Source organism: Rhopalosiphum maidis, chromosome 1 (assembly GCF_003676215.2).
Source record: "Rhopalosiphum maidis isolate BTI-1 chromosome 1, ASM367621v3, whole genome shotgun sequence".
NCBI classification, from domain to species: domain Eukaryota; kingdom Metazoa; phylum Arthropoda; class Insecta; order Hemiptera; family Aphididae; genus Rhopalosiphum; species Rhopalosiphum maidis.
The window spans coordinates 26524846-26542403 of record NC_040877.1 but is presented as its reverse complement, the minus strand read 5'-3'; the positions used below and the strand labels follow the sequence as shown (position 1 = coordinate 26542403).

The 17558-nt window shown below is 35.8% G+C and overlaps 1 protein-coding gene across 1 annotated transcript; it reads right to left on the bottom strand.

Annotated features, from left to right (window-relative positions):
* Window positions 1–3825: 3825 nt before the first annotated feature.
* LOC113559778 lies at window positions 3826–15957 on the bottom strand. The gene is given in 5 exon segments (XM_026965534.1): window positions 3826–6289; window positions 7901–7999; window positions 8001–8870; window positions 10792–10865; window positions 15696–15957. Coding segments are annotated over 4 exon segments (1932 nt in total). The 5' UTR covers window positions 10837–10865; window positions 15696–15957; the 3' UTR covers window positions 3826–5371.
* Between the last annotated feature and the right edge of the window lie 1601 nt (window positions 15958–17558).

Genomic DNA, 17558 nt, shown 5'->3' with positions numbered 1-17558 from the left:
AGTGGTTTAATAGTTACATTTGTTATTCATAAGATCGTAAGTTTATCAAGTCCGAATAGTACTTAATTCAAAAGACGACTTCCTAGTATTGATTGACATTGACTTAGCATCTTTAGCCCAGATCTCGCGACATATCTTGTGATAGCGTGGTAACTTGTTATACTACTACTAATTGTTACTTATTAATAACTATAGGTTGCAGAGGATAAATTTATTCAAAAAAACTATTTAATATATATATATTATTACCTATATGATGCATCTTCACCAATATTATGATATATTATGAAAAATACAATAAATATAGATGTGAAAGCTTTTTTAATATATGTTAGCGTGTCTTTAGGTGGTGTCCATCAGATATTCGTAAAACGTTATTTTGTTATCATTGGTTACTTATATTCTCATCAGGAAGAATGTGTAAATAATTTATTTTATAATCATAAATTCCTTCACACTTGATGATGATATCTGCATTTGCTGTATAAACTATAGTTATTTTCTCGTAATTCAAAAGACATGTTCATTATTCGATGTTGTTCCCAACGAGAGGGTATTTGTCTTTGGTTTATTTTTTTGTAATCGTTTTTTCCTCGGAATAAAATATTATCAAGCAATTATATTATTTACCAACATAAAAATTAATTGTATCTATATCTACGTGTTTCTTATGAAAAAATTGTAATAGCCCGATGACCTAACTTTAAATTACCGTAATACGTGTTTAGTCAAAATCGTATATAAAAAAAATATATATATCAGAAAAAATTTCTAGAATCTAATTTCAATATTATTTTTTTTTTTATAACTTATAACGTTGTAAAATGCACGTAGAAAATGTATTATAATAATATTGTAATTTGGCCCGCCACGTTTTGTTCAAATATAACATTATTATACTGCAGCATAATAATATAATATATTATGGTGCACAACAAATGCACGTGCGTGCAGCCGACGGGGACACTCTTGCGGGGGAGTGCCTCGCCGTGGCGTCGGCTCGTTTGACGATAATATATTACTGCAGTTTGGCTTATAATATATGTACATATTACATTTATTATACGATCGTATATAATAAATAATTAATAATAATAGTTTCCTCCTAGGTAGAATCGGTCTACTACGCGCGTGGTATCATGTATGGGTATATGATAAACGCTTATACGACGGGTATAATATTATATTTTAGCATCATAACAAAAAAATTATGTATACAGGAAGATTCACCAAGTATGTTCATTGCCAAATTTTCTTTTCTATTTCTTGGAATTTTTAAGTATATTTAAAGATCATATTTTCAATTTTTAGAAATTTTTTCGCTACTTAACGAGTATTCTACAGTGGTGATACAAATAGAACCTTTTTAAATGAGACCCCCTTATCAGTAAATTATTTAACGAATAATTCTTTTAAAAAAATGTTGCTGCATAGGTGAAAATTGAAAATTCGATTTTTTTTAAATTCAAACGAATAGTTTTTCAGTTATTAAAATCGAGGATAATATAAACCTCCTAAATGGTTTTACAAAACTATAGAATACATCGAGTACATATTTTATTGTATTTCAAAAAAAATTACTTAGTCCAAAAAATTTGAAGAACTTGGAAATATATTGTCCATTATAGTGTATTTAAAAATTTCCAAAATAAGGTTTTAGATATGACCGCGGTATTATCGATGCAAAGAGAGGGTAGCGGTGATGAGTATGGTTGGCAAATCGTCCTGTATACATATACGCAGCACTTTATCGTATAATATACTACTCTCAGCAGACCCGGTGGCGACTGATTGAAAGACGCGAAAAAAATTTCTTCTCTCCGTCGCACCGCGTCTCGTACACTCGTATAGTATGGTACATTCGTATAATATATACCTTTATCGTCCGTCGCGGAGATACAAAACCCGATACTACACACACACACACACACACACACACACACACACACATACGCACACTAGTAAATTATTATTATTATATATTACATATATAGCTACAGATATACACACACACACATACATATGTATATATATATATATATATATATATATAGTACATATATATGATGTGTTCGAGCGATCGGATCGAAAGTGTGCCATTCACCTACTTCCCGCGGGAGACTGGTTTTCGCCGGTGGCCGATCGACCCGTTGGTATTTTACGCGCGCGAGACCGTACGACGATATCCGTCATACGTCCGTACTTGCCATACTACGTCTGTGTGTTTGTGTGTGTGTGTGTGTGTGTGAGTTTGTAAGTATATTCGAATCGACGTCCGCATTTTCAAAGATAGACCGTCGCCGCCGACTGTGATTTACCACGCGCGCGCGAGAGTGCGCGCACACACACACACACACACACACACACACACGAGCTTTACGCACTTAGTGTGTCCTGCCGGCGGCGGAAATGCACACGATTACCGCCGTCGTTATTATATTATACGCACACTGCACACAGAGCCAATTAACGACGTCCAGCCGCGCAACAATAATAATAATAATTAAATCGTTTTCTTCGGGAATTTTTTTTTTCTATTATATTATGACTTTAACATATATATGTTTTATTTTGTTTCGTTTTTCTATAGACATTTTTACGTGCATGTACACTGCAGATATATACACTGTACCGACTATATACAAGTCGTTAAACAAAATCAACCACGTGCTCACGATTTTGTTATTACAATATAAATTATAAATGCTTGTCCGAATGACATACGGTAAAAAAAAAAAAATGAATAAAAATATTATAACGATTGAGTATTCGTTTTCATATATGGCATTCGACTACGGCGATTGGCTAACCCAAACACTTCAGTCCGACAAAATGTGATTCTATCAAATAAGTAATAACCAAAGCACGTGTATGTGTTTCGATTAATATCTATCGTTCCAGCAGTATCAAAGACGTCAGTCACCAAACGCCTCCACTCAAACAAAACACCGTAATTCTCTAATATCCAACTTACCCGTTCGTAGTATCCCGGGCGATCACGATGACATTTAAAACGGAAACGGTGTCGTGACCTTCTAAGTGACTAAAGTCAACCACAAAGTTCCGTCATAAAGGACGGAAAGTCTTCGTTCGAGACTATATACTGTTGTAGTGTTGTGTGTAAGTCTATCATTTTTGCTTGTTATTGTAAAATAATTATTTACACTTTGTGTAATGTATATATTAAACAAAAAACAAAAAATAAAAATAATATTTGTTTGACATGATAATAAATATTTATATATAATGAAATCACATTTTATAATAAAAACGCAGCTTAAAATAAAATAAATTAATAAATAAATTAATAATACATAAATAAATAAATAAATAAATAATTAAGTATACATACGTAATATATATAATATATTATAAGTTATACATATACATATAGGCACAATGTACATCGTACACGCTTATACCATAGTCAACAACTAATGTGCATGTGCTAATTTTGTTCCTCTTCTATCGGTAAGTACATACAATAATAATAAATAATAATATTATATCTTATAGATCCGGATCATCACGGGGAGAATTAACGATATTAATATTTTGATCGTAATGTTTATGTTTTTTTGAATATTATTTTTATGTGTTTTTAGTGTATTATATAAGTCGTAAAAAGCAAACGCACAAAAGTTGTTGGAAATGCCTCGTTAGAAACTAATTAGGCATTAGTATGTATACAATAATAATAACGACTAATTAATCGACTATATAAAAATGAAGTACAACGTAATAATAGTAATAATAATAATAATAATAATATTTAAGTAATATCTATTACTACTAAAATAATTTATAGTATTATTATGTATAAATGTAATAGACGATATTTACCTATCGAAAATAAATAACATAATATATATGGCTCGTTTTCTTAAGTCTATAAATTGTAATAATATTCGATACAAGTGCGTTATGTATTTTGTAAGACGTATTTTGTTACTATCAAATAGATATTTCACCGTGGATATAACATCGTAAACGTAAACTATACAGTGCTGGGTGGGGATGAGGACGTGGACACCAGTAGTCGCGATAGTGAATGCCATTATTTCCTCTCTCTCAAATTCTCTCACTATATATATATATATATATCTAATATATTTATAAATAATATAATATTAAAAAGCTCAAGAAATAGCATACGACACATAATATTATATTGCAGGCCGTCGACGTATGTTTATTTTGTTTTGAACGTGTTTAATATTAGTCTAGAGCGATGCGCGTTTGGATTAAATCGAGACGAAAACAGACTTACATTAACCTGCCTATACAATTAATAAAGTAATAATATAAAATGTTACGCGCGGTGGGCATACCTATTATATACCTATGCGATATTATATGCTTGGGGTTATTGTTTAGCGATAAAAGCGTTTGTTGTGGTGGGCGGGGACGTGTGGATTTTAAACAAATTAAAAAAATCATCTAAATAATCGGATTAAAATATATACCCGGTAGATGATTAGCATAACGTTTTAAAAATTTAAGAAAATAATATTTCTCATTACACCCTTGCGATGACGGTTTTTTGGCACTCTTTCAATATTTACGTGATACGTTTTAGAAAAAAAGCGTGCGAACGGGATGCACATTTTTTGAGGTCGGAGTTTTATTTTTCAACGTGTGACGACGACGCTCTCGAATTACCGAATACTATATTATATTATAACGTATATATAGTGTGTTGTAGCGTCGACAGTCCGGCGCAAATGATAAGTTGTAATAATTCTATGATAATGGAACTAAAAACGAACGACGTGGCGACTCGTAAGTCGATACGTTCCCCCGGGTGTAAATTACGATGTCTGACAAAGAATGGAAAGGAAAGGATAACGAAAGAAAAATAATAATAAATAATGCACGTACCTATTATAATACCGATTATTATGTATAGGTATCGCGACGTTATATAATAAGTATGTTACATTGGATATTGTATGATGTGATACGACGGCGATGATGAATAGCGTCGGACCCGAAGATGGAAAAATCGAAACGAGAGACGACGATCGTCATAAAGCGAGCATCGGGTTGAGGCGCGTAGGTTGTTCGCGGGCGATGTTTAACCGCCTTTAACACGGTTTAACGCCCGTTGCGTCCGACTAAAAACGTTTATATACCTATCTAATGTGTTATTTGGGGGGGGGAGGGGGTTGCTTTGGCTTACTATATAATATAATATTTACGTCTATTAAGTAAAATATAATTATAATTATGGCTTTTCGTTTGTGCGACGGTCGTGACTTTTATTTTTTTGTGATTTTGGTTTTTTTTCCTATTTGTGTTTCAATTCTCACCCGCCGTGATGCCCACCATTGACTCGACTGCGGAAGTGAGCCGGAAACGGCGTCGATGATCACGACGTGTATGCCTGGTGCATGACGGCCGATTTGTGCGCCGTCTGCGGCTGAAGTTTGGGATTGGTGCAAGCCACCTGCGCGTTTTTTCGGCGTTGCGGCATGGATCTAATGCGCAGGCACAGGTACGCGGACACCAGACACGACACCAGCAGGATGCCGAGCAGGACAATCAGCGTGGCGGAGAACCCGACCGTTGTCATACAGATCATTGACGCACCCGGTTCGATGGTTCTGACGGGGAACACCATAGTGTTGGTGGCGGAGCTGTTTGTCGAGTCGTCGAGGGCGAACGTCAGGTCACCCGTGGACACGACCTTGATGACTCGGTTCACGCCCACGGCTTCCTGTTCGGCGTCGGCAGTAGTGGTGCTGGCGGTGGTGCTGGTGGCGGCCGACCTACGGTGAAGTCGGGGTCGGACGCGTCTCTCGTCTCTCGGATGGGCCGAACCGATGCGGGCGTACACGTCTAGGGGCGCGGGCGGTGGACCGTATTCTGCGGGTCCTTGTACCGCTGGATGGTGGGCGGATAGCAGATTACCATGTTGAGCGTTGAGTATGGCGTTGCTGTCCGAACATTGATCTGGGCACTGGTACCGGCATATCTGTATGGTGCACTGGAAGTGTACTTCCATCGAGTCTGGGAACTTGAACGCCTGGAAGTGCGCGTACGACAGTACGGATGCGCTGGCACCGAAGTTCTTGATCTTGGTAAACCGGGACATGAGCTTGCCGCGTGTGACGCAACCCTTCTGGTCCACAAGTTGGATGGGTGCCCGTTTGCCGTCGTGCGCCATACAGTTCCGTACGAGCATGTCGAACTTGGAGTCGTCGTCCTTGATTGCCAGCACCATGGTCATTGTTTGTCCAATTTTCACCAATCCGGAGACTTCGGAAGCCCAAGGTCCCTTGCCGACCTTGTTTTAACAGAAAGAGAAAAATAAATAGTGAAAATCGAATATTGTTATTAATATCTACAAATAGGACAAGTCATAATGGAATCCAAATTTGGGGGCGATAATGATATATGATAAAATGGATAAATGAGCCAAAAGGTTAAAGATGACTTTAAGAGGACGTCACACCGCATTTATTTTCAACTTCATCATACAAATGTTACGCTACGCACATTTAGTTTCGTTAGTTTTAATATTACAATGAATTGACATATTATTAAAACTAAAAGTTAACAACATTGACAGTGGACCGTTGGATTTAATATTTTTTTATTTTGAAATATTAAAATAACTGACTTCAAAACTACAAATTTAAAATAAAAATGCTTTCAACGATATTATAAAAAATAAGGTTAAACAAGGTTCTGATATTAAAATTAAAAAAATTATGGACCTACTGACCATATTAACTTGTTGTGTTACAGTACATTTACACGTGTTTATAAGAAGTAGACGACGCGGGAGAGACGTATTTTTAAGAGAACACTCAAGAGTTGCACTCATACATTTATAATATATAATCGATGTCCGTCGGTTGGTTAAAAATTGAATTATCAAAAGGGAGAAAATTGAAATGAATTGAAATTCGTCTGCGGTGCTGTCTCGTGCGTTTTCTTCGAAAGTTCTACTATAATGCTAGTTGTACAAATGTACAATGTATAATTTAATACCGAAAAACTAGATCAACGAAAAAGATAGTAGTCAAAATCTCAGTTGAAACGCAGTAGATGTATAACGCATATAATAATATATTATAATATAGTATCTTTGGTGTAAATGCGAAACTGATGTGGTATATATTATTATCATGCGTTTTCGATTACGATTATTTGCAATATTGATGTTTAAATATTATAACTGTAAACGGCCGTATACTATTGACTGCACGATATATATAATTATATTTTTCCGCGTTCGAAGTAGTGCAAAATTGAAAATTTATATTTATGCGGCCGTATATTATAATTATTGGTGTGTAGATTGTGGTTGATACCTACGTTTAGAATTTGTATAATAAAACTAGTATTTGATTTTAGAAATTCGAGCGTAAGGAGATAAAAATTATCACCTAATTTAAACACAAATGATAGCACGTCGTTGACGATCGAATTATTTTCGTAACCAACTAAATGCACGTCGTTTGGTATTATTTACATACTACTTTCGTATAATCGACTTGTGTGTGTGCAAAATTAATTTGTATTCATTGAGCTGAATCGTTGCAATAAATAACCAGCAATAATAATGCAAAATTGTGAATTTCATTTTGGCGACATAAAAAAAAAAAAATTCCCATTTGAATAACGCTATTGCGGATATCCGCATTAAATAGACCGTGTACTAATAAATTATTATAAATTATTTGCAAAATTGAAATGTCTACAGTGGCGGCACGGGTGATCATTTTGTTTTTAAGCAATTTCTTTACGTCTGAAACAGGTAAGTGGAGGCACACGATCACCTAAATCTGATAAAATATTATTATTGCAAAGGATTTTTTTTTCGTTCGTGCTCGAGGTTACAATGGTCGTATTGAAATATTATGTTTCTATAGGTAGCGTAATAAATTACTTGTATCTGCATCCAACATCCAACGTTGTCGCCGGCGAAGTCAGCCCTGACTACATCCAGCATGTCAACCGGGAACGGCCTGAACGTGACGGACTTCTCAGTACTGGTCGTGCCACGTGCACCGGAGCTTCCGGGCCTGGTCCCAAACCTCTTGCACTTGCGGGTCATACTGGATGACGACGATGTTCTCGAAATAGGTGCCGGACCCGGAGTCAGCCCCGTACCCGTATAGACCGTTCTCGGTGTTGCCGGAAGTGCCGCAAGCGTGCACGCCGATCTCGAAGTTGACGGACGTCCGGCCTAGACCGGCGGGCAGGTGCACGCAATTTCCGTTGCTGTAGTGGCCCTTACTGAACACGATTCCATAGAACGGCTTGTCGAAACTCAGGAACACCTTCATTGAGTTCTTCTCGCACTTGACGTCCAGTGACACGATTTTCGGCATGTCGGCAGACGCGCTGCTCGGCCATGGGTCTCCGAGCGCGTTTCCTACCGGACCGGCCGAGTACACCTTGTCCATGGCCTCGGATTGTTGGGCGACCAATTGTTGTTGCTGTTGCTGTTGCTGTTGCTGTTGCTGCAATGACGGTGGCGGCGGTGGTGGTCCGTGATAAGCCACGTTGTGGTGGTGATACTTGGCGGACTGCTGTTGGGGAGGTTGAGACTGCTGCTGAGGTGGTGGCGGACCTCGGTTCAGCGGTGGATGGCCGCGAACAGGTGCCGACTGCGGTTTCAAGTAGTTATGCTTGGCTATGGAACCGGACGCGTCCTGATCGTCCACGTCGTCACCTGTCTCCATGGCCAGCTGGTCAGGGTTGTGCGCTTCCATCGCGTCATCACGCTTCTGCGCCGGCGATTGCATCGGCCCGTGCTGCAGCTGCATTTGCTGTTGGTCGGACTGTTGCAGCAGATCGTCGATCGATTGCGACGTCCCGGAAACAGCTTCGACCACGTCCACTTCTTCCGTCATCTGTACACAGTTCACATGTACCATTGAAATTAGAAAAATATGAAACAGTAAGAATGATGACGACAGGAAAGAAAAACAAATTTAAAAAAATATTATATAGTATAGTTATTATAGTACACATAGTAGGGTGATTTACTAAGGACGCTTAACGTAAATAATTATATTATTAAACAAAATAAAACAATGGTGATTATGCTTGGTAAATCACCCTGTTTATTATATTCCAAAATTATAAGTAAGCTTTTTATAGAATATGTAGCGTTCAAAGACTTCAAAGTTGTGTGGGAAACTTTTTTTTTTGTCGTAACCGGGCGAATGTATTTTCGATTATATGATAAAATACTAATATTTAATATAAATTTGTATCAGCTCTACGTGTCACGTCCACAATATCAATGTATAAGTATTAAGTATATATATGTAGATATTAATGTTTTATACTTTAGGGCACTACAGTTGTCGGGTTGTCCGTTTTTCCACGAAAAGTAATAGAAATTTAAGCAGGCTACTCATGATTTGTCGTGTTGAGTAAGTTTAAAAATTATATCATAATATGATATTATTCTAATTATTTATATGCTATGTATCGATGAGATTTATATAAAATCTTCGAGGCTATAGTGGTGGAATTAAATAGCTTTGAACCATAAAAATATAATATATGTCACGTCTATCGAAACGTTATCTATTCAAGGATCTTTAAAAATGAGTTCCGTCGATTGAAAATAAAATAGTTTTCTAATCAATATCAGACAAATACAACGAACATATTGTTAAGATATAATTAAATAATCTGTTTCAGTTCCGTCGTGTATCACAGGGAATGTCAATAATGAAATGACTCGGAACATTATTCGAGGGTACGTTTCCGGGACATATTTGCGAAATTTAAATTTCCCCGCGATACGTGTACTATTGTATACTGTATTACTATAGCCATGTATAGATACTTATTACTAATAAGTTATTATTCGTCGGCAACTACTGCCGCGGCGGTAAACCTAGTACTATAATATAGATCGCGGAGAACTACTTTCGAAAAACTCGAAAGTCGTAAAGGATATATAACCACGCGTGCACACACACCATATTGTATTATATTGTTGTACATATTTTTGTACACACATTGTTGTACCTATTATAGATACCCATGTATCTAAATCTAATATACGCTCTGTGCGCCGTAGATATCAATCGGAGAACGGAAAATCAACGAAATGATCGTATTTTTCGGACTCGTAAAGTGTACTTTATACGCATGAGTAAAATATCGTCTTATTTGCATATGTGTATGATACTCGTATGATACACGCGCGTTTAGTTTTAATAATAATAATAATATTATTACCAATATGACGCGTGCACGAGGAAATGTGTTTATTGTTTGCGCGCGTAAATGATACTCGGTATTATGCTGCTTAACGGTACCACAAAGGTTACCTAACCATAACGAGCAGACAGCAGTGCGTATATATATATATATATATATAATATACCTATATCTAAGTATAATATAAGATCTATATTCCGCAGAGTGAGTACGGTATACCTATATACAACAGTAATACGGTATAATTGTCCATAACGTTGTATCTATATATATTATTATTGTATACACACATATATATATATATATATACACCGCGTATCCCGTATCAATTAAATAGACCAATGGTATTAATGACTGCGTCGTGTATGATACGCGTAGTTATATATTTGTATGTCGCCGTTGCGACGACGCCGACGACGACGTACTCCAAGTGTCCAACCTCTATACAGACATCAACGATATTGCCCGCGGTCAATCGTCATCAATGTTTTTAACGTTTTATTCAAAACAACGAATTACTTATACGTCGTGTATAATTCGCATATATATAGTTATAACATGCAATATTATTGTTTGGGGGCAAGTACTCACACTGCACGCCAGAAAGCAAAACATCAGTGACAGTCTAAGGATCATTTTTAGTCCGTGCGGTCTTATTGAACGATCTGAAAAAAAAAAATAAATAGATTTAATAATAATATTATATAATATAAAGATACGAGTAAATAATATAATATTATAATATAAACGAGCAGATCAGAGTATAGGTATAAATGCGTCATGATCACAACAACATCCCCGTGCGGTCATTACCGCGATGTTCGACTGGGGTGTGACGACCGAAAGGGAAAGTTAAAATGTGAAATCGATTCAATATGAGATAGAAAAAAATTCGTCTTTCGAAAGGCTGCGTGCGTGCGCGCGCGTGTGATATGGACTGCCGTAGTGTGTAGCTTCAGCAGTACCTATACGCAGTGTATACACAGGTCGTTTGACCGCTTTGAATTAAAAAAAAAAAATAATAATAATAATAATAAATAAAAGAATGATTTCCTTCCAGTCCCGGGCCGTGCTGCCTACTTTTGTGCACTAGAGCTGCAGTTCGCGTATTCCGTACATAGATGGGTAAGGAAAAAAACCGTCAGACAGATGATTCCGGTTTTCGCGCTCGTCTCTGCGTTCCGCGGTGGCACATCCTGTTCACCGGGAAACCTGGAGAGAAACACTAGTGACACACTAGGACATATTTGTGTGTAAATCGTCCGTTTTTACCAGTACGTGATCGTTAACAATGCCGGTCATCGATATACGGCAGACACACACACACACACACACACACATATTATACACACAAACTGCATCTCGCGTCAACAAGAAAAATAATCAATATATGTATTATTTAATGACCATATAAGTTATAGGGCTTACAGATCGAAAAGAAAAATATGAAATGAACTTTCTCAAACGTCTTTGAGCTGGATAACCTTTCAAAAACGTGGACCGCGCGCAGCGGTGTTACAACAATCGTATATCATACGTACTGTATTATAATATCAACCTATGCGCGTACGAGTTCTGCTAACTTCTGTAAACTGTTATGGTTATTATTGCGATCACGAACATTATTTAGATCATCGAGAGGGAATATATATAATATTATAATTATATTTAAATAGGAATAACGTGTTTCATAATTCGATAATAATTAAGAACGAATACGCTGCTCAACTTCCGAAATCCGGTTTTATGGTCACAGCCGGTGTGCGGCCCGTGAGTGGGTCAGTGTTCTTCTTAAAATAAATAAATAAATAAATAAAATGGGATAAAAGTCTTAGCAGTCTCTCCCGACTAGGTTACAGTGCTACTACGCATTATGTATGTCGAACATTTTTATGGTAATATATTATATTATACGTTTAGGTCAAGTACCCGAGAGAAAACGCCGGCAGCTGCGGCAGCCGAGCCCGGGCTGCTGCCTATGCCTGGTCGCCCGCTCCCAGCGTCGATCAGTGAACGTGATTTTCAATAGCCGCGATCACGTTTTGTTTCTACGAAACTATTATAATGTATACGTACCACCCCGCCTATTCTCTTCTCTACGCCAATCGATCGGTTTGCGCATGATGACGATAATAATATGGTAAAAATTGGCGGATGTAAACCTTAATATATAATACCTATGGCTAGTTGGCCCGGGCGCCAGGTGCTCCCCTCGGGGTTTTCTGGGTCAGATTTCTGATCGATTTATCACCCCATTTCCTCATGATTGACCCACAAACATGGCGCGATGTGTATCAAAAAACACAAGACCGTTTAACAGCGAAATAGTATCGCAATGTGACGAAAAAATGTACACCGCAATATCACATTGTGACGTTCGTCGTCGTAACATAAAACAAAACCAACACGAAAAGTACAACGTTAATAATGCGTACTCGACCTGATTCGTGGTCCGGTGTTGTTATAGAAACAGAATAAGTGTACGAATAATTCAATAATAACGAAATAAAGAAATGAAAAAAAAAAATGATCGTTCGTCCAAGCGCATACGTCTTAATGTTATGCGCAGCAGACGTGAGGTGTATCGATGCCAAGACAATATTATATCGTCCGTTGCAAAGTATATATTATTATACCGTTTGTATCGAGCCACGTGCGATTCCCTATATATTATTACCTATAGATACAAACCGACGGTGTACGGACGTTTGATTTATGTTCGACCTGCTGCGTGCTATACATTACGATATGCATATGTCATTTGCGAAATTGGCATCCCCCAAGTCGTCCTACTGTACACGTTATTAAGTAGTACTGCCGCCGCAGCATCGGTTGTAATCCGTTCACGCGTATGTTATTGTTATGTTATACACACTCATCGGTCACCGCGACGAGGTTTTTCGACAAATCTGTCGTCATACACTTATTATATTATTGTCCGTGCACAACCGAGTATATCGTTACGTTTTCGGTATACCCGGGTAACTTTGGTATTCGGTATATTGTGATCGCGGTATACCTATAGACTTTGCGGTGTTCTGCAGTGTTCTGCGGTCCCCGTGCCGGCGCTATGGGACTATGACTCAATCGCACAACCGTACACGAAACGAGACGATCGGCATCGTCGTCCGGCCCGTGTTAATAACGATACGCACAAAATAATAATATATAATATATTTCAATAATATATGCTCTCTGCCGGTTTACGTGACTGTGCATACGTTATGCATATAACCGCGCGGATTAGTCTGTACGACAAACGGTTTTTGTTCGACACGTGCATTGTCTTCCGAGTTTAGTAGCTTTCTATTTTCGCCAGACGCGTGTCGCCGCAGCATCCCGTGACGCGCGGACCCCTATGGGCCGCCGAAACGCCCTTCTGCGAGTTCCGCCGTCCCGACACGGGAGTTTAATTTCACTTTTATACGCGACAAGGAAATTAAAATTACAAATATTGTCCCGCAAGTAGATCATTCGAATATAACAATAATTACATTAATATTATCGTCGCAAATGTGTGTGCCTGCTGCTACATTATATTAGATCGCGGTCGTTGCACGTATATCGTTATTAATTAAGTTGATTAATATCGCCGCGCTCTAAGCCGGTTACAGAAACGATACTTTATGATCATATTATTGGACCTATTTTCATATAATATGGTTACGATTTAATTATTTTGCCGTTCGAGTCGGTGAACAGCAGTGTATAATATCACAATATATATTCCCTAGAATATTATGGTTTCCCGTGTATTATAATATAATAAATTTTTAATCACAAAATTACACAGTTATTAACTCTTAAATCGCGTCGGTGCATCCATTATTTGCTCTACATATTCACTCCAAATCACTATAAGTATATTACTATCTCGTATAATTATGTTATTTTTTTATCGTATAATAAATGATAAGCACTATTAATCTAAACATAACGCAGTTCGAACTTACGACGAAAAATGTATAAAGCTATATTCAATTAACTACATCCCAATCAATAATCAAAACTATATTGGTTTTGATACTTATTATTATATACCTAGATACATGCGGTTTCATGATATTTGTCGAAATACCTATGCCGTTTACGAAATATGTTTTTCCAAAACTATGTTTAAACGTTTAAACTATAAATCTACTTTGCTGCGATCGTTCAATGATATATATTATTCGTTTTTTTCTCTACTACTGTATTACCTATATTTACTTTATTATCTACCATCAACTACAGAAATAATATTATAACTAATAAGCTACTAAATAAGAATTTAATATTTTAAAGCACGTTTAAATAAAAACAAATTTATACGAAATCGTTGTGATAATAACCATCGTCACAAGTAATATTTTTGTGTATAGTATTCGACCTATGTAATTAAAAAAAAAAACGTTTACAGTTTATTAATTAAATACAAATTTAAAGATTCAGTAATGTTTTACATTATATTTGTGGCTTAGCTGTTCTTAAGTGTTCACCGTAATGTTTTATTTAAAAATAATCAATAGAGACAGTTGGTGTAAACTAAAATAATTAATATAATAATAAAAGTTTTATACAATGTAATATTATTATTTAAAGTGTAATTTATAATAATTGTTTTATAGTTTTAGAAACGACATAGATAACATCTGTTTAATGTTTAATTATTTATCACATATTAACAATTTAATGCATACTAACATATTCCACAACAATTAACCACTGCTAAGCCGACGTTAAAAAACGATTTGATTGGTATTGCCCACGCGTAAACAGGTTTTAACATTTAAAGTGTAAGTACCTGTTTATTTATTATAATCGTTTTTTTGATCATTTAGACGGAGTTCATTCATGCTCTAAGTTGCCCGCGGATCTGTTGGTTTCAAAATTTATAGGTCGTGTCAAAACTATTAATAATATTTAGATAAAATAAGATATTGTTGAAAACGATTTTCGCTTTTAGCCGACCGCTGTTCTTAGTTTATGAGATGTTGTATATAAACATTCGGAAATATATTTCTTACAAAAAACACTAATATTTACTAAAATTAAACGGTGTGAATAGAACTTTTGACATTATTCATATTTTTAAAATGCTTCACCCAAAATAATTCACAAATGATCAAGTCGAAATAAATTCTTATTAAACCAAATGGTACATATTATTATATTTAATATTTATGTAGTGTGAAGTTGATTATTTTCTAAGATACTTTAAAAAATATCTTTACATTATAGTACATATGTGTGTATATAACCATTAAAGCGAAAAATATCTAATTAACAATACTTATTTGTAAGCTACTATTAGGTTCGTAACCTATATGCAATTCGTATAAGTCTGTTATAAATCGATAAGTTGCTCAATAACGCAGTAGACTTGAAATTGCGCGTTTATAGAGATAGATGTATAGTGAATATCAGTGTTTAAAAAAACGTATTATTCGTTCGTATCAGATAATATAATATAAGACATTAAGATATTTTAAATATACGAGAATTCGAAATCTTACCTCAAAACTAGAAATCTGGTCTCACTGACGCGTAATTAGACAGCAACTCGTAGTATTACGAAAACAAAACAACAGCACTATTGTAACACACTATTAACAGAAAAAAAAAATGTGTTAAAAGTTTTCGGAAACTACAAAAAGTTCTAATGATTTAGGCCCGAACGAGCAGTTGACGCGACGGTTTCAAGACGATTAGTGATCGAGAACTCTTGGCCGGCAAGAAGAAAGGATCAATGAGATCCATCCATCTCTTAGTCGTGGTTAGCTTTACAGGGGTCCGATGATGATATTGAAACGGCGACAACGTGTTTCCGTGTCCCCTTCCTCCTTCACGGCCACTCACGATAGATACCAGCCACTTGGTCATGACCTAGACCTCAACAGGAACAAGTCGGATGGTCTGGTTTCATCAAAGCCCGCATAGCAATTAGTCTGCGTGTGTGTGTGTGTGTGTGTGTGTGTACACTGTTCCTCTCTCTTCCCGTCTGCGCATGAGTATTTACTACACGTCTTTCTCGCTGTTTTGCTCTCTCTCTCTCTCTCTCTCTCACACACACACACACACACTTATTCTCTCTCGCTTGCACTCTTTCACTTCCCATAGGCCCCTCGCTCTGTCTCTATCCATTTCTCCGCTGTTTCACTACGATTTTGTGCTTCATTGAAACTATTTGTACGGATATGGCTCGATAATGCTATTCTAAGATAATAATATAACGTAGGCACTCCACGAAAGTAGTATACATGCGCCAAAACGCATACAGAAGAGAGAAAAGTCCTACTGTCTAATTACACAATTGTGTAAACGCGCAGCCTTTATTTATTTTTAGTTGTGAAATTTTAACATTAAAATCATATAACCTAATTTTGAACAAAATCTTTCGCAAATTATAACATATTAATGTAAAACGTAGCTAGATAAATTTATTTAAAATTCTACGATTATACCTATATCTAAGTTATTATCACACGTTGATAATGTATAGTATTATAAACATATTCTAAGAAAATATATTTTGTACTATTTCATGGCTATTGCTCATCATTAATAATTATCTTCTAATTAGGAATAACGTTTTTTTATCTGTAGTAATGTAAATGTACTGTACATTATAATACTTATATAATTGTATTCGTTTATATATAAGTAAATGTATTATCTATTATATTCTATATCCTTACCTAATATCAACCATATTCTTGGTATCACACACATAATTGGTTAAAGTCAAGTTAATTTTCCACCACATTAAATATATTATAAAATTTCAAAACAGAATGACGAACTTACGAAATTTTAGAGCCAACCATGAACAACTTTTTATCGATTCATCCTACAATATTTTGCAAACGGCTTACTTGAAAATTGTCGTAAATAATTTGGCATGATTTGTTACTAATTTTAAAGTTATAGGTCAACATATATGGACCAATTTCACGATTAAAAAGTGAGTTTTATGGGTAAAGCAACTACACGCATTTTATTGCAAATCTCGATGCTTTTTTTGGTAAATATATATTTCGAATTCGAAAAATTAACTTGCAAATTATAGATGATGATTTTGAGTCACTACGCCAAAGTAGGTGGGTCATTAGACATTTATAATAATTTTTGTTCCTTGTACATTCTTAGTATTAATAATCATGTTATAAAATGCAACATTTAATTAAACATTTTTCATATAGTCACGTCACAATTGTATTTATTTGTGATGTATTTATTTTTAGTAAAATTATGCTGTAGCACAAGTCACAATGCCAAGTATTAATTTTTTCGGCACCGAACTTGAATTATTTTTATATTCTATGTAAGTGCTAATGGTACTTTGTATATTACATATATTTTTATACGAATAATTTTTT